Here is a 26,669-nt window from a genome sequence, read left to right on the forward strand (position 1 = left end):
GGTGGTTTTGGTGGGGTGGTGGTAGTTTTGGTGGGGTGGTGGTGGTGTGGTGGTGGGGTGGTGGGGTGGTGGTGTGGTGGTGGGGTGGTGGTGTGGTGGTGGTTTTGGTGGTGTGGTGGTGGTGGTTTTGGTGGTGGTATGGTGGTGTGGTTTGGGTTTTGGTGGTGTGGTGGTGGTGTGGTGGTGTGGTGGTGGGGTGGTGGTGGGGTCGGGGGGGAAGACGGGGGGGGGGGGCAGTGCATTTACTTTAATCATCTGATCAACCTCAGTGTTGTATTCATCGGATCAGCCTTTATGTTGTAAAAAGAAAGACAAGAGTCCTTGAGATAAAACGATCACATGGGTGGCCTACAACTTGATTTCAACCTCTGCATAGTCTACTGAGAAAAGCAGTGAGACAATCCCATGAGCAGGAGGAAGGTACACTGTATGGATAAAAGGTTGTGGAAACCTGATCATCACACTTACCTATATAGCCAAACATGTGGATCCCATCCCTAGGTGGTGAAGTTCAGGTGTTTCCAGTGAAATGTACTATTAAAGGAGAACTTTGGGGCTAATAAAAAAATAAACACACATACTCATCTCCATGCTCCCCCCGCTGGCTCTAAGCCTGAGAACTGAGCATTCATATGAATGCTGATCACTCTGTTCTTGGTCCACTCCCTCAGGACTTTGGAGGGGGCAGGTGTGGCTGGCTGAGGCTCTCAGCTGAGAGGCAGAGCCAACTGCAGATCAGACATCTGGGTGGATCTAAAAACAAATGGTAGGGATCTTTCCAGAGCCTGGAACGGCTATGACATCAGCCAACAGCAGACTTCAGCCTGATGTCAGCTGATTGTGGGTTACAGTTTGGTAAAGACCCCTTTCCGTTCCAGCATTACTGTGCCCATGTGTACAAAGCCAGCTCCATAAAGGCCAGTTTGGTGTGCACAGTAATGCTGGAACGGAAAGGGGTCTTTACCAAACTGTTACCACAAGGCTGGAGGAGCACAATTGTCTAAAATGTCTTTGTATTAAAAGAGAAGAATGCCCAAAGGATTTTGGCCATTCTTCTCTTGTAGGTCACAGGAGTGCATTTACTTGTGCTCTCCAGAGCCCTGACCTCAACCCTAATGAACGCCTTTGGGATCAACTGGAACATCGACTGTGAGCCAGGTCTTCTCATCCAACATCAGTACCCCGACCTCACAAATGGGCACAAATTCCAGCAGACACCCTCCAAAATCTGGCGTAAATCCATCCCAGAAGAGTGGAGGATGTTAAGGCTACAAGGGGAGAATGCCCATGGTCTTGGACTGGGATGTCCAACAAGCTGATATAGGTGTGACGGCCATATGTTCGCAGACTTCACTGTTCACTTTTAATAATCACGTATAAGGATAAATAGAAGAATTAGGATTTTTACTTGTACAAGATTAGAAGACTGAAGTGAACACAACTTTATCTCATTCACTGAGCTGGGTGAAGCTAAAGTGAAAAGTCTTCATCCTTTAGTACAGGGGTGCCCAACCTTTTGAAGAGCGAGGGCCACCTAAGCGACTTGGTAACCGGTCGTGGGCCACAATGAGCGGAGCGGGTGCATGGCAGCTTACTCTACTCTATAGAGCCCACTCTACTTTTTTTTTTCTTTTTGTGGATCGAATTGGAGGTAGGTGTTTGTAAATGGACATAAAATCTATTTACATCTTCTACTCCTTAGAGGTGAATGGAGGGTCCAATTGGGTTGGACTGACCGCGTGAAAGGGGCCTATGGCTCAGTGCAGGTAACACGCAGGTGCAGTGCTCTGCAGCTGTGGATCAGTTTGAAAGCAGCCCAGTAACCACTGCAGAACAGATATTCCCATATATACACTGTGATTTTAGTAATAAACTTACTATTAATAACAGTATTCTATTCCATCACAGAGCAGGAGGTCGCGGGCCACATGTGGCCCCCGGGCCACTGGTTGGGCACCCCTGCTTTAGTACAACCACTGTCAACTAGGGTTCCTACAGATGTTGTTAGAGGTTCCTTAAGCAATGAGCAGTTTTTGCCTCTCAAATAAATAACCACTGACAACAATGATCTTTCTGTTTGGGAGGAATTCTTCCCAATTTTTCTTTATTAAAAGTCTTGCAATCATTAAGCATAAAATCACAATATATAAATATACATAAATATATACATATTTACATAAATTAAAATGAATATAGCAAAACTGCTCTCAAACCAAAAAAAAATAAAAAAATACTTTACAGCAATAACATAAATCCTATTACGACTCACACCATTACACCAGACATCAAACTTGTGAGGTTAAGAAACAAACCTGTACCCATTATGCATGCAGCCCTTCTTCAAAAAGAAGATACTAACCAAAAAAAGCTAAGGGAGTGAAAGAACCAGAAAAAGAAAAGAGCTCCTCACCCAGAGATGGGCAGTTCACCAAAGACAGGTCTGATATTCCTCCACGCCCTTATCCAGACTGCCCGAGGCTCCCTGCCCTTCTCAAGACCCCGAATTTTCCCAACCTCACCCAGAATATCGTGCACCACCACCTCAACAGAGAGGACTTTCTTCCGCAGGGTAATCTGGCACCGTGCATTCCATGTGAAGTAACGGACAACTATACTAACTAAAAACAGTGTATCCAAATCAAAATCCCAGTGAGTCGGGAATGCCCCATACACCCACTCCGCATAACTCATGCGATAGAAAAAGGGGATGCCTAGAGCCCTCCCCACCCTTTTATACACCTCTATGTTAAAGGGACACTGGAGCAAAAAGTGGTCCATAGACTCCACTTTACCAACACACTCCGCTCTAGGACAATCCCGATCATCCACAGGGCGATGCTTCAAGTTCCCTCTCACATAGAGCCTTCCATGGAAGGCGAGCCAGGCTTGATCCCTAAACTTCAAGGGGATTCTTTCTAAATTGATTAAACGCAACCCTTCCCTCATTACAGAGCCTGGGCAATCCCTTAAGGCCAGTGACACACTGAAAGCAGAGCCCAAAATCCTCTTCTCCAGAAGCTTCCTGGGGAGGGACTTGATATCCTCCACTGTCACCTGCCACTGCCGAAGTATTTTCAGACACGGGGCAACATAAGCCGGGAGCTTGCCATGTCGGACTCTCAGACTTTTCACTGGCCCGCCATCTTCCCAGCATCGCAGAAAAGGCCTAAAACAAGATTGAAAAATACCCACCCATCCCGGCGGGTTCTCTGCTAGCATGTTACCAAGATTATACTTTAAAAACAGCAGAGAAAAGAAAACGATTGGGTTGACCATTCCTAGGCCACCCTCCCGCCTAGACAGGTAAGTTACATTGCGTTTGATCAGGTTCAGCCTACTTCCCCATAACAGTTGGAAAAAGCAGCTGTACACCCTTGCATAGAGAGATACTGGCAAGATACAGACGAAGCTGACATATAAAAAAATTGGGACCAGGTACGTTTTGATCAAGTCAACCCTCTCCCTCAATGAAAGCTTCCATTTCTTCCAGCTTGCTACTTTGGCATTGGCACACACCAACCTGCTTTCCCAATTTCGATGACCATAGTCACCAGGACCAAATTTGATGCCCAACACTTTAATTTCCTGCTGGGGCTCTGGGAAGGCATCCGGAAGTTCGAAGCTTTCACCTTCCTCACCCATCCAGAAAACTTCACTCTTTTCATGGTTGACTTTAGAACCAGAAGCCTCCGTGTACTGCTCTATCATAGAGACCACCTCCTGCGCCTCCTCCATTCCAGAGACAATAACAGACACATCATCGGCATAGGCCACGACCTTCAAAGGTGGCACACCAGCAATGCCCAAAGGCACCCCGCACAAAGATCCACACTCTAGCCTTCTTATGAAGGGGTCGATTGCGAATACATATAACAGGGGGCTCAGAGGACATCCCTGGCGCACACCAGAGCCAACCTCAAAAGGCCGTCCAACCCAACCATTAACCAGTGGGAAGCTCTCAGCCCCTTTATATAATGCCTTCAGCCAATCTATAAACCTCCCCTGCAGGCCGTATCTACCAAGTAGCAAATACAGGTACTCGTGATTGACTCTATCAAAAGCCTTCGCCTGATCCAATGCCAGCAAGTACTTTCTCCATCCAGCAGCCCTGCATCGCTCCAAAGCCTCCCGGACAGCTAAAACCGCTGAAAAGGTACTTCTACCTTGGACCGAGCAGTGCTGATGACTGGACAACAAATCGCCTGCCACTGACGACAAGCGCCAAAAAAGAATCTTCGCCAAGATCTTTCTATCAACATTGAGAAGACTGATGGGGCGCCAGTTCTCAATCATTGAGGGGTCTTTACCTTTTGACAGAAGAATCACAGCGGATTGCCTCATGGAGGGAGGGAGCAAACCCTCTTCTAGACAGCTGTTATAAACCTCCGCTAAAAAGGGAGCCAGAATGGACTTAAAACACTTGTAGAATTCAGCTGTCAACCCATCTGGCCCAGGCGATTTTTTGGTAGCCAGCTTCTCTATAGCATGAACTACCTCATCCACTGAAATTGGTTCTGTCAAATCCATCAAAGGCAATGTACCATTTCCCAATCCTGGAGTAGAATCCAGAAAGCTTTCCATCTTGTCCCGACAAAGGTCCTTTCTTCCCAGAAGGTCTGCATAATATGATCTGAAGATCTCCAGGATCCCTGATCTGGACTTCACCAGGGAACCCGTACTATCCCTCAGGCCTATGACCGTCTTAACTGCTATGCCTTGCTTACAGTTCTGGTAAGGATCAGGCGAGTGATATTTTCCATAATCCCTCTCCAGAACCAAGGAGGCATGCCGGTCGTATTGACACTTTCTAAGAAGAAACTTGACCTCAGAGATCTCCCCTGGATCTCCTCTATACGAGACAAGACGATCAAGCTTCCTCCGCAAATGCTGGTAGGCAATGTACATACCAAGCTGCTTCTTCTTACTTATGGCCTTGAAAAGTCCAATCGCCCTTTGTTTCACAAGCTCCCACCACTCTGACTTAGTGCTGCAAAAGTCCAGAATAGAAACCTGTGCCTGGAAAAAATCCTCAAAGGATTGTCTTACCTCTACGTCTTCCAGGAGAGCCGAATTCAGTTTCCAGGTACCCCTTCCCCTGGGTGGAGTGTCCGAGGCATTCAGAGTCACAGACAGCATACAGTGGTCAGAGAACTCCACCGCCCTCAACTCAGGAGCCGAGAAAGCAGAGTTCTCCTTTAAAAAAAACCTATCTATCCTACTCTGACTATTCCCTCTCTGAAATGTGAATCCCGTGCTGCCAGGGCAGTGCTTAATATGCACATCTACCAGGCCTGCTTGTCTCACCATATCTCTAAGAAAAACGCTATCGTACACCAGCCTGTCTATGGAGCCTCTCCTGTCTTCAGGCCTAATTATGGTGTTAAAATCACCTCCAAAGACAACCTGCTGGGACGTAAAAAGGAAGGGCTTGATCTCTGTGAGGAGGCATTTCCTGCCCCATCTTGACTGCGGTCCATAGATATTAATCAGACGCAAGTCCTGCCCCCTAACAGAGACGTCCAAGACCATGCATCTCCCAATCTCTACCTCAATTACCCGCCGACACGTTACCATATCGGTTTTAAAAAGGACCGCAACTCCGCTGCAGGGCTCTGCCGCAAGAGACCAAAAGGAGGGACCGCATCTCCACTCCCTTTTTGCTAGATGGACATCGGCCAAAGTATTGAGCCAGGTCTCTTGCAAAAATAAAATCTCGGCATCAAACTCGCTGAGCAAAAATAAGGCAATATCACGAGCTCTTGCAGATTTCATGCTGGCGACATTAATGGTCGCCACCTTTATCGGAGTGGGAACTGCCATCAGGATGATTGGGGTAGTCGTTTCTTAACCTTTGCCACACTCTCATCACCAGAAACAGCTCTCTTCAAACTATGTGACTCCCCCTCATCCATGGATGATAAAGAAAAAGATAAATCAGACATCCCATCACCTGACAAAACTGAAAAAGGGTTACCAGGAGGAACCCCTCCTGGGTCCGACTCTGAGGAAGAAATAACTACTTTATTTGTCTTCCTCTTCTTCTTTTTCTTCCTCCTAAACGTCTCCCACCCCTCATCATCTGAATCCCCCCCAACAGAGGGTGAGACATGGGATATGGACACCCTTCCATCCGCCCCACCCCCATCCAGCACCCCCACATTCCCCTGACCACGTTTGCGCTGCCGAGGGACAGGGACTGGAGGCTGAGAAGGAAGATCCGCTAAACCTGCCCCCCCAGCAGCCTCCGCTAGTCTGGAGGACCTACGTACAGCAGGAATAGGGACAACCACATGGGGGACAGACTTAGGGACCACATCACTAGAGGGAACAGAATCTGAAACAGAAGGAACTGACACAGGAGGGACAGACTCAGGGACAACATTACCAGGGGAAACAGAACCTGAAACAGATGGAACAGACACAGGAGGGACAGACTCAGGGACAACATTACCAGGGGAAACAGATGGAACTGACACAGGAGGGACAACAACAGTTACAGCGGCCTGATCCTCCTTATCCAGCCTCTGCAGCTCAGCCTCCAATCCTTGCAGGTTATGTAAAGCCTCTGGACACTTACTGTAAGGATGGCCAAGCTGTTGGCACAGATTGCACCGAATTTGGGTACAATCTTTCGCCAAATGGTCCAGACCCTGGCATAGCGAACACTTTTTACGGGTGCAGGTAGAGGCAAAATGGCCCTTTTCACCACATTTATTGCAGACTTTGGGCTGTCCCTGGTAGAAAATAGTCAGCCGATCTCTTCCCAGAAAAGCTGAGCAGGGCAGATGTTGGACTACATTGCCCAGCACCCCCAGTTTTAGTGACACCGTCCAGGCCCCTGTCCATATCCCATGTTCATCCAGGACCTTCCGCAGTGGAGTGAGGACCTCACCATATCGGCGTAGCCATACTATCAAATCAGCCTCTGGTATGGATTCGTTACGCACCAGGATGGTCACCGATTTTATCAGAGGCTGCCTGGAAATCACCTTTGGCACCAAACCACTCCACTGCGAAAGGCCCTGGCACCTCCTATGTCGCTCCCAAAATAAATCCAACCCCTCAGGTTTTACAAAAGACAAATCAAATTCATAACTCCCCACTGGGCAAATCAAAGCAAAAATATCCACAGCTTTAAACCCCATTTCCAAAATCAACTCTGCCACCCTCCCCCTCACTGGTGGGGTCCCCTCCCCCTCCCACTTGAACTGAACCACATTCCTCCTCCTATACCCACCACCAAACCCCCCTATATTGTGACCACCAATATTTACAGTATTCCCCCCACCCTCCTTGGTGCGACTCCCCACAACAGATGCATAACTCCCCATATTCCTCCCAGCAGAAGAGATATTTGTGTGTTTTGAACTGTCTGAGACATCTTTAGCAGATATCGATTGTACAGATTTGGTCTGTACAATCGATGAGTCTTTCCTCTGAGCAGAGAGAGAAATGTCATTTTTGTTTTTCCCAGCAGTATTAACCCCTTCACCATCACCACCACCACCCACCACATTCATTGTTTTATCATGACTGCCATTGTTAATACTTGCTGGTATATTCACATGTCCTGCAGTCTTCCCAGCAGTGTCAGTTCCCACTGCTGTGCTGGTGGAATCTTCATCTGGCCTGTTCTCTTCCATCAGGACAGGACTTTCTGCAGAGGACAGTGCAGGCTGGACTGACACATCCATGGCTTCCATTGCACATGGTGCAGTATTCTGATCCCCTCCCCCACCAGAATCAATCAGCTCTGCTGGAACACAGAGAGGCTCAGGTGAAGCAATCACATTGCAGGTGTCAGACACAGTGTGTGAAACACATGCAGCAAATGTGGTAGTGGAACTACAGGTCTCAGCACATGCGGGTGCAGCAACATCCATGTTCAGGGGATTTGGTGCAGGTTCATCCTCATTCCCTGGCTGATTCTTCTGAACATCCTCCGGGACCTCTGATGGATTATCAGACATTACAAGCTTGCCTCCTCTCAGGGGGGATTCCATCCGCTGGATGAAGGTCAGGGTGCCATTCTCACTCTCAACCTCCTGGCTGGTTGCCGCCGGCGACTCCAAGGCCTTACATGGGGGGAGAGGAGCAGAGGCAGATGGACCCGGGTCATCCATATGCTGAGGCTGATCCACTGAACATGCTGAGGACTGGCTGACAAACCTCCTCTCGTTTTCAAACTTTTCTTTAAATGCTCCACTTTTTTCTTTTAGTTTTCCCAACAATAAAGTTTGCTGCTTTACTTTTTCCTCTAATTCCTGTAGCTCAGGCTTCATGGCGGTGCGATTCTTACTCCAGGCCTGGAAGTATTTGGCTTTGAAGTTTTTAAGCTCCACTCTCAAAACTTTAAGTTTCTCCTCCGCTCTCCCAATCGCCCTAAAGCGATTAACAACCTTAAGGCTGAAAACGCTGGCATCCATACCAGGGCCCGGACCCACAGACAGATCCTCCACCTCCTCCTCACTGGGCCCCGTGTCATCAGGGGGATCCATCTCAGGGCCTCCCCCAGGATCAGGCATTATTCCTGGGCCAAGCTAGCAGGCAAGGCCCAGGCTTGAAAAATGGGTGGTTCTCACAGAGAGCTCTTTGGGTGTGTCCTCCTCCTCCTTCCCACTGATCACCAATGTAAGGAACCTTCTTCCCACTGATCACCAATGTAAGGAACATTCTTCTCACTGATCACCAATGTAAGGAACATTCTTCCCACTGATCACCAATGTAAGGAACATTCTTCCCACTGATCACCAATGTAAGGAACATTCTTCCCACTGATCACCAATGTAAGGAACATTCTTCCCACTGATCACCAATGTAAGGAACATTCTTCTCACTGATCACCAATGTAAGGAACATTCTTCTCACTGATCACCAATGTAAGGATCATTCTTCCCACTGATCACCAATGTAAGGAACATTCTTCTCACTGATCACCAATGTAAGGAACATTCTTCTCACTGATCACCAATGTAAGGAACATTCTTCCCACTGATCACCAATGTAAGGAACATTCTTCTCACTGATCACCAATGTAAGGAACATTCTTCCCACTGATCACCAATGTAAGGAACATTCTTCCCACTGATCACCAATGTAAGGACCATTCTTCCCACTGATCACCAATGTAAGGAACATTCTTCTCACTGATCACCAATGTAAGGAACATTCTTCCCACTGATCACCAATGTAAGGAACATTCTTCCCACTGACCACCAATGTAAGGGACATTCTTCTCACTGATCACCAATGTAAGGAACATTCTTCTCACTGACCACCAATGTAAGGAACATTCTTCTCACCGATCACCAATGTAAGGAACATTCTTCTCACCGATCACCAATGTAAGGAACATTCTTCCCACTGATCACCAATGTAAGGAACATTCTTCTCACTGATCACCAATGTAAGGAACATTCTTCTCACTGATCACCAATGTAAGGAACATTCTTCTCACTGATCACCAATGTAAGGAACATTCTTCCCACTGATCACAAATGTAAGGAACATTCTTCCCACTGATCACAAATGTAAGGAACATTCTTCTCACTGATCACCAATGTAAGGAACATTCTTCTCACTGATCACCAATGTAAGGAACATTCTTCTCACTGATCACCAATGTAAGGAACATTCTTCTCACTGATCACCAATGTAAGGAACATTCTTCCCACTGATCACCAATGTAAGGAACATTCTTCCCACTGATCACCAATGTAAGGAACATTCTTCCCACTGATCACCAATGTAAGGAACATTCTTCCCACTGATCACCAATGTAAGGAACATTCTTCTCACTGATCACCAATGTAAGGAACATTCTTCTCACTGATCACCAATGTAAGGATCATTCTTCCCACTGATCACAAATGTAAGGAACATTCTTCCCACTGATCACAAATGTAAGGAACATTCTTCCCACTGATCACCAATGTAAGGAACATTCTTCTCACTGATCACCAATGTAAGGAACATTCTTCTCACTGATCACCAATGTAAGGAACATTCTTCCCACTGATCACCAATGTAAGGAACATTCTTCTCACTGATCACCAATGTAAGGAACATTCTTCTCACTGATCACCAATGTAAGGAACATTCTTCTCACTGATCACCAATGTAAGGAACATTCTTCTCACTGATCACCAATGTAAGGAACATTCTTCTCACTGATCACCAATGTAAGGAACATTCTTCTCACTGATCACCAATGTAAGGAACATTCTTCTCACTGATCACCAATGTAAGGAACCTTCTTCCCACTGATCACCAATGTAAGGAACATTCTTCTCACTGATCACCAATGTAAGGAACATTCTTCTCACTGATCACCAATGTAAGGAACATTCTTCTCACTGATCACCAATGTAAGGAACATTCTTCTCACTGATCACCAATGTAAGGAACATTCTTCTCACTGATCACCAATGTAAGGAACCTTCTTCCCACTGATCACCAATGTAAGGAACATTCTTCTCACTGATCACCAATGTAAGGAGCATTCTTCTCACTGATCACCAATGTAAGGAACCTTCTTCCCACTGATCACCAATGTAAGGAACATTCTTCTCACTGATCACCAATGTAAGGAGCATTCTTCTCACTGATCACCAATGTAAGGAACATTCTTCCCACTGATCACCAATGTAAGGAACATTCTTCCCACTGATCACCAATGTAAGGAACATTCTTCCCACTGATCACCAATGTAAGGAACATTCTTCCCACTGATCACCAATGTAAGGAACATTCTTCTCACTGATCACCAATGTAAGGAACATTCTTCTCACTGATCACCAATGTAAGGATCATTCTTCCCACTGATCACAAATGTAAGGAACATTCTTCCCACTGATCACAAATGTAAGGAACATTCTTCCCACTGATCACCAATGTAAGGAACATTCTTCTCACTGATCACCAATGTAAGGAACATTCTTCTCACTGATCACCAATGTAAGGAACATTCTTCTCACTGATCACCAATGTAAGGAACATTCTTCTCACTGATCACCAATGTAAGGAACATTCTTCTCACTGATCACCAATGTAAGGAACATTCTTCTCACTGATCACCAATGTAAGGAACCTTCTTCCCACTGATCACCAATGTAAGGAACATTCTTCTCACTGATCACCAATGTAAGGAGCATTCTTCCCACTGATCACCAATGTAAGGAGCATTCTTCTCACTGATCACCAATGTAAGGAACATTCTTCTCACTGATCACCAATGTAAGGAACATTCTTCTCACTGATCACCAATGTAAGGAACATTCTTCTCACTGATCACCAATGTAAGGAACCTTCTTCCCACTGATCACCAATGTAAGGAACATTCTTCTCACTGATCACCAATGTAAGGAGCATTCTTCTCTCTGATCACCAATGTAAGGAACATTCTTCCCACTGATCACCAATGTAAGGAGCATTCTTCCCACAGACCACCAATGTAAGGAACATTCTTCTCACTGATCACCAATGTAAGGAACATTCTTCTCACTGATCACCAATGTAAGGAGCATTCTTCTCACTGATCACCAATGTAAGGAACATTCTTCTCACTGATCACCAATGTAAGGAACATTCTTCTCACTGATCACCAATGTAAGGAACCTTCTTCCCACTGATCACCAATGTAAGGAACATTCTTCTCACTGATCACCAATGTAAGGAACATTCTTCTCACTGATCACCAATGTAAGGAACATTCTTCCCACTGATCACCAATGTAAGGAACATTCTTCTCACTGATCACCAATGTAAGGAACCTTCTTCCCACTGATCACCAATGTAAGGAACATTCTTCTCACTGATCACCAATGTAAGGAACATTCTTCTCACTGATCACCAATGTAAGGAACATTCTTCCCACTGATCACCAATGTAAGGAACATTCTTCTCACTGATCACCAATGTAAGGAACATTCTTCTCACTGATCACCAATGTAAGGAGCATTAATCATTAGCTGTAGATATAGTCATTATTAGCAGGGGCCCCCATTAGACCAGAGTAATTTCAAGGGTTTCTCCGTGTTGAGAAAGGCTGCTTTAGCAAATCGACTACACTATAATTACCACAGGAAAAACCTACAATAAGAATGAAATTAAATAAAAAAAGCTGAAGATTTAAAATGTTGTCATAACTATATAACCTTCAATTAAAGGGTCAGTATACCCAATAGTGGTAAGCTGATTCACCCCCAGGCTTTTGTATGTCTTGAATTATCCAAAAATGAGATCTCCCTTCAATAATTTCCAGATCTGTTCCTGTCCACCTGGGAATTTTTGGCTTTGCTGCCAACCATTGTGTGTTCTCGCATCTCCTGTTACAGTCTCAGTAATATAAAATAAATGCAAATCCAGCGGACATAGTGGGAGCCCATTATAGTGGGTTCACTCCCTTGAGTCGCCCCACTGCTCAAGACTAATGACTTATGAAAACCTAACTTCCCTTGGTTCTCCTGTCCCTAAGCAAGCCTGTACCATGGTAAGGCAACACAATGGGTTCACCTGCAAGCCTTGTACAAACATTTATTAATTGGTATGGGGCATATTTTGGAGATGCTACCCAAGTGGATGGAAGCAGTATCTATCTATCTATCTATCTATCTATCTATCTATCTATCTATCTATCTAATCTAATCTAATCTAATCTAATCTATTTTATCTATCTAATCTATCTATCTATCTTTTTATGAAGCTTCCTGGTCCTGAAGACATTTAAAAGAAAAGCAAACACTGAAAACTGCCCCTCACCTTTCACTTGGACCTTGAATTCCTGCTTGTCGCTGCTGATGCGGCAGGAGTACACGGCGCTGTCCTTGGACTCTGCTGATTTCACCACCAATGTCCTGGATGCACCGTCTGCAGATATTTGGTACTTCTTGGTAGCGGACAACTCTGTTCCATCTTTGAACCATTTCACTGGAGCATTTTCTGGCTGAACTGAGGTCACCATTGTTATGTCTTCATGTTCCTGGACAACAATTGATTCCTTCTGTGCCAAGATTTTCTGAAACTTGGCTTCGGGTTCTAATAGAAAAATTGGCCAAATAAATGAATGGTCATCATAGTGAGCATATTGTTGCGTGGTCAATCAATGCCACGTTGGACACTCCAAACGAGTGACTCCCAAATTGATATTTCAGGGCATTTTATGAAAGTGAGTATTAAGTATAAGGGTCACCTCAATGTAATCAAAGGTTGTATTGTTTTTTAACTACAATTGCTGCCCTGGTCACCCAGCATTTTTTTTAGGACAGTCTTTCTCAACCTGGGTTCTATGGAATCTTAAGATTCCTCCAGAGATAGCTAGGGCTTCCTTGGACAGTCAATGGACAGTCAATAGATTGGACAGTAGTGGTCCATCTCCTGTCTCATGGTGCTTCCATAATTACAGCAACAACAGATACCACTGGACTGGTGTAGCCTTTGCCTCTGGTCTCCCTGGTAAGCAACCACTAAAGTAAGTAAGTAAAGGGGTCTTTCTCCCATAGACCATAAGCCTGCATTATCTTATTCCTCTGAATACCAAGCTAAAGAGGGACGCTCCCACTAACCTCCAATCTAAGCCCTTGTACACACGGTCGGAGAATCCGTCGGAATGTGTCCTATCGGACCGTGTTGTCGGATAATCCGACTGTGTGTGGTCTGCATCGGACTGTTTCCGTCGGAATATCCGTCGGACCAAATTTTCCAACTTGCTGGAAATATTTTCCGACAAACTGGTCCGATAGGGCATACTCCGATCATGTGTAGAGAATTCCGATCGGACAAAGTGCCACGCATGCTCAGATCAAATTCCTACATCAAAGCTATTGGCTACTAGCCTGAACGTAGTCCCATCGTAACAAAATTATGTCATCACGTTCTGAAAGATCGAATTTTTCGACAACTTTGTCCGACCGTGTGTATGCAACAGTTTCGGACTAAATCCGACGGATTTGGTTGTCGGAATCTCCAACCGTGTGTACAAGGGCTAAAGGAGCATTTTCCCCACCAACACCCAATGCAAAAATGTAAAAATATAAAAACACTTTCTAATAACGATGTTTCCTTTCTACCTATTGTTATTTTTTTTATCATTTTATGATTAATTTTGGCATATACAGTAGAGTGGGGAAAAATGTTAAAAAATAATCCACTTTCAATATCGAATACAATAACCTCTTGTTCTTTATCCTGTTATTTATTCCTACATTCACAGCTTACTGATGATGGTACTGTACCGCAAGCTGTCGTTATAATAATTTATATTCAACAATTAAAAGAAGAAAATCCTACAAATTGTACACCATAAATTATGGCTGCCATCTTAAAAAAACAATTATCACATCAAGTGTTCCCAATACTCATAACACACATACCTAGGTAAAGTGGCACTTTAACATAAAGAAGAGTAAAACATTTCCCAATAAACACAAATTATTCAAAGTTATGGCTAAAAAAATAAAAGTACAAATGCAAGTACAAAAAATAAAAAAATAAAAAAAAGTGTCTACTTAAAGTGTCCAAATAAAATGTTCTTCATAAGAAGATTACTTTATGAAGAACATTTAATTTGAAAACTTTAAGTGAATCCCGATTGAACACAGGGTGTTTTTATTTTATTTTAATTTTTTTTAGCCTTAACTTCTATTAATTTGTGTTAATTTGACTATTTTTGAGTGTTCTTTATGTTAGAGTGCCACTGTACCTATGTATGGATTTAATAATTTATAGCAGGGGTTACCTGAGACCTGAAATTTATTTTAAGGGTTCGTCTATGGTAAAAAATAAAATAAAATGAAAAAAAAGTTGGAAAGCAACTTTTTTTTTTTAATTGTACTATTTTTCAGTGTTCTTTATGTTAGAGTGCCACTGTACCTATGTATGGGTTTAATAATTTATAGCAGGGGTTACCTGAGACCTGAAATTTATTTTAAGGGTTCGTCTATGGTAAAAAAATAAAAAAATGAAAAAAAAGTTGGAAAGCAACTTTTTTTTTTTTAATTGTACTATTTTTCAGTGTTCTTTATGTTAGAGTGCCACTGTAGCTATGTATGGGTTTAATAATTTATAGCAGGGGTTACCTGAGACCTGAAATTTATTTTAAGGGTTCGTCTATGGTAAAAAAAAAAAAAATGAAAAAAAAGTTGGAAAGCAACTTTTTTTTTAAATTGTACTATTTTTCAGTGTTCTTTATGTTAGAGTGCCACTGTACCTATGTATGGGTTTAATCATTTATAGCAGGGGTTACCTGAGACCTGAAATTTATTTTAAGGGTTTGTCTATGGTAAAAAAGAAAATAAAATGAAAAAAAAGTTGGAAAGCAACTTTTTTTTTTAAATTGTACTATTTTTCAGTGTTCTTTATGTTAGCGTTGCCACTGTACCTATGTATGGGTTTAATAATTTATAGCAGGGGTTACCTGAGACCTGAAATTTATTTTAAGGGTTCGTCTATGGTAAAAAAAAAAAAAATGAAAAAAAAGTTGGAAAGCAACTTTTTTTTTAAATTGTACTATTTTTCAGTGTTCTTTATGTTAGAGTGCCACTGTACCTATGTATGGGTTTAATCATTTATAGCAGGGGTTACCTGAGACCTGAAATTTATTTTAAGGGTTTGTCTATGGTAAAAAAGAAAAAAAAATGAAAAAAAAGTTGGAAAGCAACTTTTTTTTTTAAATTGTACTATTTTTCAGTGTTCTTTATGTTAGCGTTGCCACTGTACCTATGTATGGGTTTAATAATTTATAGCAGGGGTTACCTGAGACCTGAAATTTATTTTAAGGGTTCGTCTATGGTAAAAAATAAAATAAAATGAAAAAAAATTTGGAAAGCAACTTTTTTTTTTTTAATTGTACTATTTTTCAGTGTTCTTTATGTTAGAGTGCCACTGTACCTATGTATGGGTTTAATAATTTATAGCAGGGGTTACCTGAGACATGACTTTTTTTTTTTTTTAAGGGTTCATCTATGGTAAAAAAAAAAGTTGGAAAGCAGCAAAAGTTGAATATATCAAAGGATTTGCCAAATAGCTGAAATTCCTAGTACAGGAATGGCCTTCATTTGACAAACTTTTGGGAAAAGAAATGACATTAACATTTTTGAAAATCTTATCTCAGTGCTAAAACACCTAAATATTTTTGCAGTTTCTGAAAATCATAGGAAGCACTGAATGAAAAGAAAAGACGATTTCTAAATCATTAAAGTGACAAATCATATGTATGTATTTTTTATATTTTATCAACACTTTAGCTTTTTTTTTTAGTGAAGAGGCTGAATTTAATGACAAAAACAAGTTTGAGTCAAAATTCTTAATTCCGTGAAATTCACAAAAAGGCTAAGGTGTTGGATGCTTCAAAAAGCTGAAAAAAGATTCAGTGAAAATATGTGAAAAAAAAAAAGTGCATAAAATGATATTTTTCAGTAAATAGGGACTTGTGAAATCTGTGAAATTTGTCCTTTTATCTTGCTAATCATGTAAGGCTTAATTCACAAAGTTTTACCACAAGGATCCTTATTTTACCCATGTTACTAATTATACAAATCTCTTTGGAGATGAGATAAAAATAGCCATAGTTTTTTTTTGTTTTTTTACGAAAAAACATTCTAATCCTAGTGTTTTAACTTTGTGAATTGAGCCTTTTGGTGGCCATAAGGAAAATACCTCACGCCGACGTTATCCTAGTGTTTATTTTTTTGAACTGCCACCAACCTTTGACATTGATCTTGAAGTTGATCTTCTGCCCGGCAACCTCACAAGTATATTCTCCGGCGTCCTTCTTCTCAACCTGCTCCACCACCAGGCGCCGAGATTTACCCTCGGTCTCCACTTTAAGTTTCTTGCTGGAGGTGATCAGTTTCCCTTCTTTGTACCACTTCACCTCCGTCTTTTCCTGGGCCACCTGACAGCTCAGGATGGCCTTCTCTGACACCACAGCCTGGACCTCTTTCTGGACCTTGTCCAGGCTGGTGAATGCCGGCTCTGGTTCTGAAATGCAAGAACATTTAGAACGCATTTACAGATGATTCAACAGAAGTATACAATGAAGCACTAACTTTTTTTTTTCTTCAACGGGAAACATAATGGGTGGGATTTACTAAAACTGGAGAGTGCAAAATCTGGTGCGGCTCTCCATAGAAAGCAATCAGCTTCGAGGTTTTTTTTTTTTATCAAAGCTTAAAGTGGTTGTAAACCCCTCCATATACCCAGTGAAGTGACTGGCCTCAGGTAATACAAAGAGATGAAACAAATCCTCCCACATAAGTTGCATCTGTTTATTAGCAGTCTTCTCTTCATCTGTTTAAAGTCCAGAACTACAATGCTTGTCTGAGAGTTCAGAAAAAAAAGGGGGCGGAGAGCTGAAGTCACACTCTGCAGAGCTCAGTGAAGAGAGTCGAGGAGATGATTGGAGATAATGAACACACCCCCTTCACATAGAACACAGGAACAGAGCTGGGGCTGTCAATCAGCTGTAGGTCCCTCCCCTGTCACCATTTTTCTCTTGGTGTCAGGAAAACTTGTCAGTATCAGAAGTGATTCATACTGATTGCACAGGAATGAAGAATCAGACAGCAATGACACTTAGTGCTCTGGATTGAGACAAGTACACACCAGAGCCAGGGCAAGGAGTGGTGGCTGCCCTGGGCACTGTGGTGGCATGTGAGGTGGGGGGCACCACAAGGAGATTGAGGGGAGGGGATTAGTGTTGGGTGGAGGAAATGGGGGGGGGGGGCGACGACAATGGGTAAGGATGGTTCTAGGAAGGGAAAATTGGGGAGATGTGCTAGGAGTGGTGATTTGGGGGGATTTTGTGTTGGAAGGGGGAACATGATTTATGCTAGGAGGGGTATTTGTGGGGTTTGTGCTAGAAAAGGTGATTTGGTAGAGGGGGGAAAGGGATGGAGGGAAACTTGGGGGGGGGGGGGCTTTGTGCTAGGATGGGAAATTGGGAGAAGAGAATTCATGCTGTGGGGATTTGGAGTGGGGGGGGGGGTGGGGGATTGTGCTCGGAGAGGACATTTGAGGAGTTTGTGCTACTAGGGGGAATTTTTTTGTGGGGGAGGGGATTTCTCCTGGGGGCTGACAAGGAGGGAGTTTTAGCCGGGAGGCAGATTTGTACTGGAAGGAGGGGACATTCATGCTTAGGGAGTAGGAATGCAGATAGGGTGGGGGACTTTTGCTGACACATAATGCTCATACATCTTGGGGGGCGGGTGGGGCGCAATTTGGCATGTTCCCCCTGGGCTCTAGATGATGTGATATCAAGAATAATAATAATAATAATAGCGCTAAATGAAAAACGCAAAAAGAAAAGCGCAAGTCAACACTCACCAAACTTCTATTAACAGGAAATTAGCAGAAGGATCCCAAAGGGTGGCGCTAAAGAGCTGAAAAACCACGTAGTACGTCTAGTACGTCACCACGTTCGTAATTGTTGGCCAACATTTGTATGACCGTGTGTATGCAAGACAAGTTGGAGCCAACAACCTTCGAACAAAATTCCACGGTTTTGTTGTCGGAAAGTCCGATCATGTGTACGGGGCATTAGCCTTTATCAAAGGAAAATTTGTTATATGCACAATGTTTTGGAATTGTGTAGGCAGCTGGCTTTCTCATAGGGTAATTGAACGTTTGTAAATATGGAATATTAAATGTTAAATTTACAACTAAAAAATGTTGCTGTTGTATTCAGTTCCATTATAATATATAAATCACACAAAAGATTACCAAAGTAGAACCTGAATCCAATCACATCATGGCATAAGCCCAACTGAATGCAAAGCAGATCATCAGGTTTTTCTCACAACTAGAGCCACTGGTCACCAACTAGAGTGGTAAATCACTCAGAGAACCAGATCTACCTGGATCCAGTCAAATATTTAGAAAATTCTCCGGAAAGTGACCTGCAACCATACACAGGACCCAAAACTAGACGTTTGGGCCTATTTACCCCTATATAGCACCCATAGCAAGGCACACGGTATTTCCGACACTCTTCTACAGGCTCAGTAAACAGTCTAGGGGTTTTGTTTTCAATTTTTTTATTTAGGGAACAATGAACTTGGTTAGAGATGGGAGCATGGAATACCCGTAACCCCACACTAAAGAAAACTGTGGAACTTTGTACAAAAAATGGAGGACTACTAAGTCTCTGGCTGCCCTGAAACAGGTTGCAAGCTGTATTGCACTTGTAAGAGATAATACTGGTGATGATTGCAGTAGTGGTAGAATTAGTAGTACAACGCCTGGCCGTCTTGCACTGCACCTGGCTGCTCTAAGTTCTGTCACTGAGAATTGGTGTGACACTGGCTGTCTTGCACTGCTCTTGGCTGCACCTGGTTCTGACTTGTAGGGTATTGCACTCCACAGTCACCTCTCTTGAAAGTATGACTGGATTAATTACTCAGTACCACATGTGAAGCTTCCTGACCCCAGATCTCCTGCCTCCATCAGATTCTGACCCAGGAGGCTTCCTCTCTTTTCAGTAGGCCTCACAGCTGAGCCCAACTGGGACCTTTATGTATTCAAAAAGGCTAATCTGTCTTCTATCTCTCTCTCTCTGCCCCAGCACTGGGATCACCTCCAGATGGCCGGACCCTGTACTCTACTTTTCCAGACTACCAGATTTAAGAGTGTTTATGGGCTGCTTCCCCACCTTCTGCCTACCTACACAGGGATTGGTGCAAGTCGCATAAATATTCAGACTGCACCCCATCCACTATGTTCTAGAAACCTCCAGTGGGTTCCAGAATATGGTATGGGGAAGCTAACAGAGCTACAGCCTGTGAAGCACTGCCCAGTCTCCTAATTCTATTATCTTCTGCTCCTCTACCTAAAGAGAAGCCAAACTAAATTTGCCTGCACCTAACAACCTAGAAGGGTGTTACATAAATTCTCTTCAGACATTGTAACACCAAATCTTTACAAATGTAATAACTGTTGCACATGAGCCTAGAATGCCTGAAGCTCAATATCTTACTAACCTTTGGCGCTGATCTTAAAGCTGATCTTCTGTCCGACGGCCTCGCAGGTATACTCTCCAGCATCTTTCTTCTCCACCTGTTCCACCACCAGACGCCGAGATTTACCCTCAGACTCGAATCTCACTGTCTTACTTGAGGTGATCAATTTCCCTTCTTTGTACCACTTCACCTCCGTCTTCTCCTGAGCCACCTCACAGCTCAGGGAGGTCTTCTCTGACAAGGTAGCCTGGACCTCTTTTTGGACCTTTTCCTGATGGATAAATGCTGGCTCTGGTTCTGTAACATAAGCATAAACCAAAATGGGTTTGCTTGTTTCCAATAATTCGAGGCTGTCTAACAAAATGTCTGTAAAGATTTCCTGGTTCCTTCAAGCTTTTTACTGTGCATAGGCAAAATATGGTTAGGTTACAATTCGAGCTTATGGAGTCCTCACAAAGGTGGTGAAGTGTGGTCCTTCTTTCTCCACAACCCAAGTGAGATTGAGGGGCAATGGGAAAAAACATCTTAACTAAAAGCAGACGTAAATCTAAAATAAAACATGTATAGTCTAATGAGTCACTCCACAATATAGCCAGAAGGGCATTGGTTCCTCAACACTTCTTGGTCAAGTTTTTGGTTATTTTGTTGGGTCCATAAATGGGACTTTAGGTCTTCTTTAAATATATGTAACATTTTTAGACTAGATACCTTATTATACTAAAGAGGTAAAGGAACTGGAAACATTTTAGCTACCTTTGACATTGATCTTAAAGTTGATCTTCTGTCCAGCTGCCTCACAGGTATATTCTCCAGCATCCTTCTTCTCCACCTGCTCCACTACCAGGCACCGAGATTTACCCTCAGTCTCCATCTTTACTTTCTTGCTGGAGGTGATCAATTTCCCTTCTTTATACCACTTCACCTCCGTCTTCTCCTGGGCGACCTCACAGCTCAGGGTGGCCTTCTCTGACAAGGTAGCCTGGACTTCTTTTTGAACCTTTTCTTGATGGATGAATGCTGGCTCTGGTTCTGTAACAAAAGCATAAACCATATTAATTCTGCTGTTCCCATTAATTTGAGGCTGCCTAACAAAATGTCTGTAAAGGTTTCCTGGTTCCTTCAAGCTTCTTACTGTGCAAAGACAGAGAGTGGTTAGCTGACAACTCAAGCTTACAGTCTTTACAAAGGTGGTTAAGAATGAAGAGTGGTCCTTCTCTCCATAATCCAAGTGAGATTCAGGGGTTTTTAAGGGAAATGCCCAAAAAAAACTTACAGCAGATTAAAGTAAACTAAACTAAATCTAAAAGTAAAAAAAAAGTTTAAAAAAAATAAACTAAATCTAAAGTTTACTAAACTAAAGTAAACTAAAGTAAATCTAAAATAAAACATGTATAGTCTAATGTGTCACAATATAGTCAGAATTGCATTGGTTCCCCAACACTCCTTGGTCAAGTTTTGGGTTGTTTTGTGGGGACCATTAATAGGACTTTAGGTCCGCTTTGAGTATACTTTGAGTGTAATATTTTTTAATTAGATATCTTAATAAAGTAAAGCAGTAAAGGAACTAGAAAGTTTTAGCTACCTTTGACATTGATCTTAAAGTTGATCTTCTGTCCAGCTGCCTCACAGGTATATTCTCCGGCATCCTTCTTCTCCACCTGGTCCACCACCAAACGCCGTGCTTTACCATCAGTTTCTACCTTCAGTTTCTTGCTGGAGGTGATCAGTTTCCCTTCTTTGTACCACTTCACCTCAGTCTTCTCCTGGGCCACCTCACAGCTCAGGGTGGCCTTCTCTGACAAGGTAGCCTGGACTTCTTTTTGGACCTTTTCTTGATGAATGAATGCTGGCTCTGGTTCTGTAACAAAAGCATAAACCAAAATGGGTCTCTTTTTCTCATTAATTTGAGGCTGTCTAACAAAATGTCTGTAAAGATGTCTTGGTTCCTTCAAGCTTTTTACTGTGCAAAGGCAGAGAGTGGTTAGCTGACAATGCAAGCTTATAGAGTCCTCACAAAGGTGGTGAAGAGTGGTCCTTCTCTCTCCATTACCCAAGTGAGATTCAGGGACAATGCCCAAAAAATTATAACTGAAAGCAGATGTAAATCTAAAGTAAAACATGTATAGCCTAATGAGTCACTCCACAATTTAGCCAGAAGGGCATTGGTTCCTCAACACTTCTTGGTCCAGTTTTTGGTTACTTTGTGGGGACCATACATGGGACTTTATGTCCACTTTAAGTATATGTAATATTTTTAAATTATATATCTTAATAAACTAAAAAAGTAAAGGAACTGGAAAGTTTTAGCTACCTTTAACATTGATCTTGAAGTTGATCCTCTGCCCAGCAACCTCGCAGGTATATTCTCCAGCATCCTTCTTCTCCACTTGTTCCAGAACCAGGCGCCGAGATTTACCCTCAGACTCCACCCTTAGTTTCTTGCTGGAGGTGATCAATTTTCCTTCTTTGTACCACTTCACCTCTGTCTTCTCCTGGGCCACCTCGCAGCTCAGGGTGGCCTTCTCTGACAAGGTAGCCTGGATTTCTTTTTGGACCTTTTCTTGATGAATGAATGCTGGCTCTGGTTCTGTAACAAAATCATAAACAATAATAAATCTGCTGTTCCCATTAATTTGAGGCTGCCCAACAAAATGTCTGTAAAGGTTTCCTGGTTCCTTCAAGCTTTTTACTGTACAAAGGCAAAGAAGTTGTTAGCTGACACTTCAAGCTTACAGTCTTTACAAAGGTGGTGAAGACTGAAGAGTGAAGAGCAATGCCCAAAAAAAAAATCAAAACTGAAAGCAGATATAAATCTAAAATAAAACATGTATAGTCTAATGAGTCACAATATAATTAGAATTGCATTGGTTCCTCAACACTCCTTGGACAAGTTTTTGGTTATTTTATGGGGACCATTCATTGGCCTTTAGGTCCGCTTTGAGTTTAAATGTAATATCTTTTAATTAGATATCTTAATAAAGCAGTAAGCCCTTGTACACATAGTCGGACATTCTGATGGAAAATGTCCGATCGGACCGTGTTGTCGGATAATCCGACCGTGTGTGGGCTACATCGGACTTTTTCCGTCGGAATGTCCGACCAACACAGTTTGAAAGCTGGATATCAACAACATGTTCAGCTCGGACTTTATCTGATCGTTTGTAGAGAATTCCGATCGGACAAAGTGCCACGCATGCTCAGATCAAATTACGAGACCAAAGCTATTGGCTACTAGCCGCAATGTAGTCCCGTCGCAACGAACGAACGTCATCACGTTCTGAACGATCGGATTTTCCGACAACTTTGTCCGACCGTGTGTATGCAACACCAGCTTCCAACAAAATCGGTCGGGAAAAATCGGACGGATTTTGTTGTCGGAATGTCCGACCGTGTGTACAAGGGCTAAAGGAACTGGAAAGTTCTAGCTACCTTTGACGTTGATCTTGAAGTTGATCTTCTGTCCGGCGGCCTCACAGGTATATTCTCCGGCATCCTTCTTCTCTATCTGTTCCACCACCAGACGCCGTGATTTACCATCAGCTTCTACCTTCAGTTTCTTGCTGGAGGTGATCAGTTTCCCGTCTTTGTACCACTTCAACTCTGTCTTCTCCTGGGCCACCTCGCAGCTCAGGATGGCCTTCTCTGACACCACAGCCTGGACCTCTTTTTGTACCTTGTCCAGACTGATAAATGCCGGCTCTGGTTCTAAAATACAAATACATTTAAAAGCACACTATAAAAGAAATATTGTATTCTTGAAAATATAAAGCATGAAAATGCTACTTGCCTGGCTGTCTCTAGCTTTGTTACAGAGTCAATGACCTTCATTAAATATGAGGCCATTATCCTAGCTTTTGATGTGTACACTTTGTTTGGGGCTATTGGTCAACGTACTCATGCCATTGGATAAGTATGACAGAAAAGAAGGGTTTTTCAAGTGGTGTTCAGCAATAGCAGTCAAAATATATCCTTCAGACATAACAGCTTTGTGTTTGGCTATTTAATTTATTATATAAGAGGTAAAAAAGTCTACATTTTGCTGCATTGAAACAATTCCAAAGTAGACAAACCTGTAGCCAGTCAGGGCATTGGAACTTTCATAGGAGCAGACCAAATTGTGGTCACTCCACTTGTTAAGTAATTCATAGAACTGCAGTAGGCAACAGTCTACAGGGGCATTCAAACACCTGAAGCACCAAAATGATTTATATCCAATTTGTTAATTAGAATCCTTACAGGAAACTGGCCTGTAGTTATTCAGCTCATTAGAACATAAAAAGGACCTAACCAATCATCCCTCTGAAGACATTTGTCATCATAAAGCTTTAAGAATGACCCTAAGGCCAGCCATAGACAGTTTGAATTCAAATCATGTATTGGCAGGCTGAATGTATCCAAGTTGATCAATCCATCAACCTGGGTACAAACAGCCTGGCGGATTTTACATGCGATTTTTGCAAGCGGCTATTATAGCTACTAGCAAAAATCACTGTGTTCTCCCAGTAGGGATAGCTTCCATGGTGGTGGCAGGAAAGAAATTTGCTATGGCCCGCCTAAAGCTTAAAGAAGTCTGAAAATATCTCTCTGGAGAAGCCATTGTCAATATCCCATGAGATAAAAAGAAAAGGCACACAATCCAATCTGGCTGACGCAATGAGCATACACTATATTACCAAAAGTATTGGGAACCCTGCCTTTACACGCACATGAACTTTAATGGCATCCAGTCTTATGCCCTGTACACACGGTTGGACTTTCCGAAGGAAAATGTGTGATCGGATTGTGTTGTCGGAAAAACTGAACGTGTGGGCTCCATCTGACTTTTTCTGTAGGAATTTCCGACACACAAAGTTTGAGAGCAGGATCTAAAATTTTTTCCGACAACAAAATCTGATCGTTTAAATTCCAATTGTGTGTAGACAAATCCGACGCACCATGTGCCACGCATTGCTCAGAATAAATTACAAGATGAAAGCTATTGGCTACTGGCACGCTTATAGTCCCGACGTACTTCTTTTACGTCACCTCGTTCTGAACGATCGGATTCTCCGACAACTTTGTGCAACCGTGTGTATGCAAGACAAGTTTGGAGCAAAATCTGTCTGAAAAAATCCAACAGATTTAGCACCCTTAGCTATAACAACTTCAACTCTTCTGGGAAGGCTGTCCACAAGGTTTAGGAGTGTGTCTATGGGAATGTTTGACCATTCTTCCAGAAGGGCATTTGTGAGGTCAGGAACTGATGTGGACAAGAAGGCCTGGCTTGCAGTCTCCACTCAAATTCATGCCAAAGGTGTTCTATCGGGTTGAGATCAGGACTGCAGGCCAGTTATTTTCCTCCACCCCAAACTCACTCATCCATGTCTTTATGGACCTTGCTTTGTGCACTGGTCCAAATTATTTGGTCGAGAGGGGGATTATGGTGTGGGGTTGTTTTTCAGAGGTTGGGCTTTGCGCCTTAGTGGGGGGTGGAGGAACTTGTTTGGCCTGCAGAGTCCTGACCTAAACCCGATAGAACACCTTTGGGATGAATTAGAGACTGTGAGCCAGACCATCTCGTCAACATCCATGCCTGACCTCACAAATGCGCTTCTGGAAGAATGGTCAAACATTCCCATAGACACCCTCCTAAACCTTGTGGTCGGCCTTCCCAGAAGAGTTGAAGCTGTTATAGCTGCAAAGGGTGGGCCAACTCAATACTGAACCCTACGGACTAAGACTGGGATGCCATTAAAGTTCACGTGCGTGTAAAGGCAGGCAATATAGTGTGTGTGTGTATATATATATATATATATATATATATATATATATATATATATATATATATATATATATATATATATATATATATAGGAAAAGAAGGAAGTGCCTACTAAGTGTATCAATGTGTATCATGAGGACTGTTTATTAAAAAAAAGCACATCATTGGTAACTCACATTGTTAAAAGGTCAGCAGGCTCATCAATAAATAAGACTGCTCTTCTGTGTGCAATGTCTCCGACCTTCCGTGCACTGGCTGGCTCTGAGTATCTGGATAGATGTTTTAAAAATGGCGCCTCAAACTTCCGCTGTGTCTACGACATACATCTGTTTACCACAGAATAGCGGTCTTCATTATTGATGAGCCTGTTGACCCTTTAACAATGTGAGTTGCCAATTTTGTGTTTTTTAATAAACAGCCTGCTGCACTTATTAGGCACTTCAATCTCTCCCCGTTTGTTCAATATCCCATGATCCTGCTAACCTTTGACGTTGATCTTAAAGTTGATCTTCTGCCCGGCGGCCTCACATGTATATTCTCCGGCATCCTTCTTCTCCACCTGCTCCACCACCAGGCGCCGTGATTTACCCACAGACTCCAGCTTCAGTTTCATGCTGGAGGTGATCAACTTTCCTTCTTTGTACCACTTTACCTCCGTCTTCTCCTGGGCCACCTCACAGCTTAGGGTGGCCTTCTCCGAGATAATAACTTGGACCTCTTTCTGGACTTTGTCCTGATGGATGAAAGCTGGCTCTGGTTCTGTAGATAAAACACAATAACTTGAGTCTGTTGTCTGTCTGAAGAAAGTGAGCAACAAGATGTTTGAAACTTCCCTGGATTCTATAAACCTTCTATAAAATGCACAAAAGCAAAGCGGGGTTTGCTAACAATGTAACCCCACCAGAGTCCTGAGAAGAAGGTGGAGAGACTTGGAAAAGTCCTGTGATCTCAATTCT

General features: G+C 42.9%; 1 protein-coding gene across 20 annotated transcripts in view; it reads right to left on the bottom strand.

Annotated features, from left to right (window-relative positions):
* OBSCN (obscurin, cytoskeletal calmodulin and titin-interacting RhoGEF) overlaps positions 1-26,669 on the bottom strand; it is a 705,115-nt gene that overhangs the window by 555,366 nt on the left and 123,080 nt on the right. For 17 of the 20 annotated variants that reach the window (XM_077490633.1, XM_077490620.1, XM_077490615.1 and 14 more), the window contains exons 15-22: positions 26,197-26,472; positions 23,382-23,657; positions 22,264-22,539; positions 21,535-21,810; positions 20,706-20,981; positions 19,974-20,249; positions 16,702-16,977; positions 12,760-13,035 (exon numbers count right to left, since the gene is read on the bottom strand). In XM_077490633.1, coding sequence (XP_077346759.1) covers positions 12,760-13,035; positions 16,702-16,977; positions 19,974-20,249; positions 20,706-20,981; positions 21,535-21,810; positions 22,264-22,539; positions 23,382-23,657; positions 26,197-26,472 — 2,208 coding nt within the window. The remainder of the gene's footprint in view (positions 1-12,759; positions 13,036-16,701; positions 16,978-19,973; positions 20,250-20,705; positions 20,982-21,534; positions 21,811-22,263; positions 22,540-23,381; positions 23,658-26,196; positions 26,473-26,669) is intronic. The other 3 variants (XM_077490622.1, XM_077490621.1, XM_077490628.1) reach the window with 3 other exon arrangements.

The sequence above is a fragment of the Lithobates pipiens genome, unplaced genomic scaffold, assembly GCF_037356315.1.
Source record: "Lithobates pipiens isolate NorthernLeopardFrog02 unplaced genomic scaffold, aLitPip1_a1.2 Scaffold_19, whole genome shotgun sequence".
Lineage (NCBI taxonomy): Eukaryota > Metazoa > Chordata > Amphibia > Anura > Ranidae > Lithobates > Lithobates pipiens.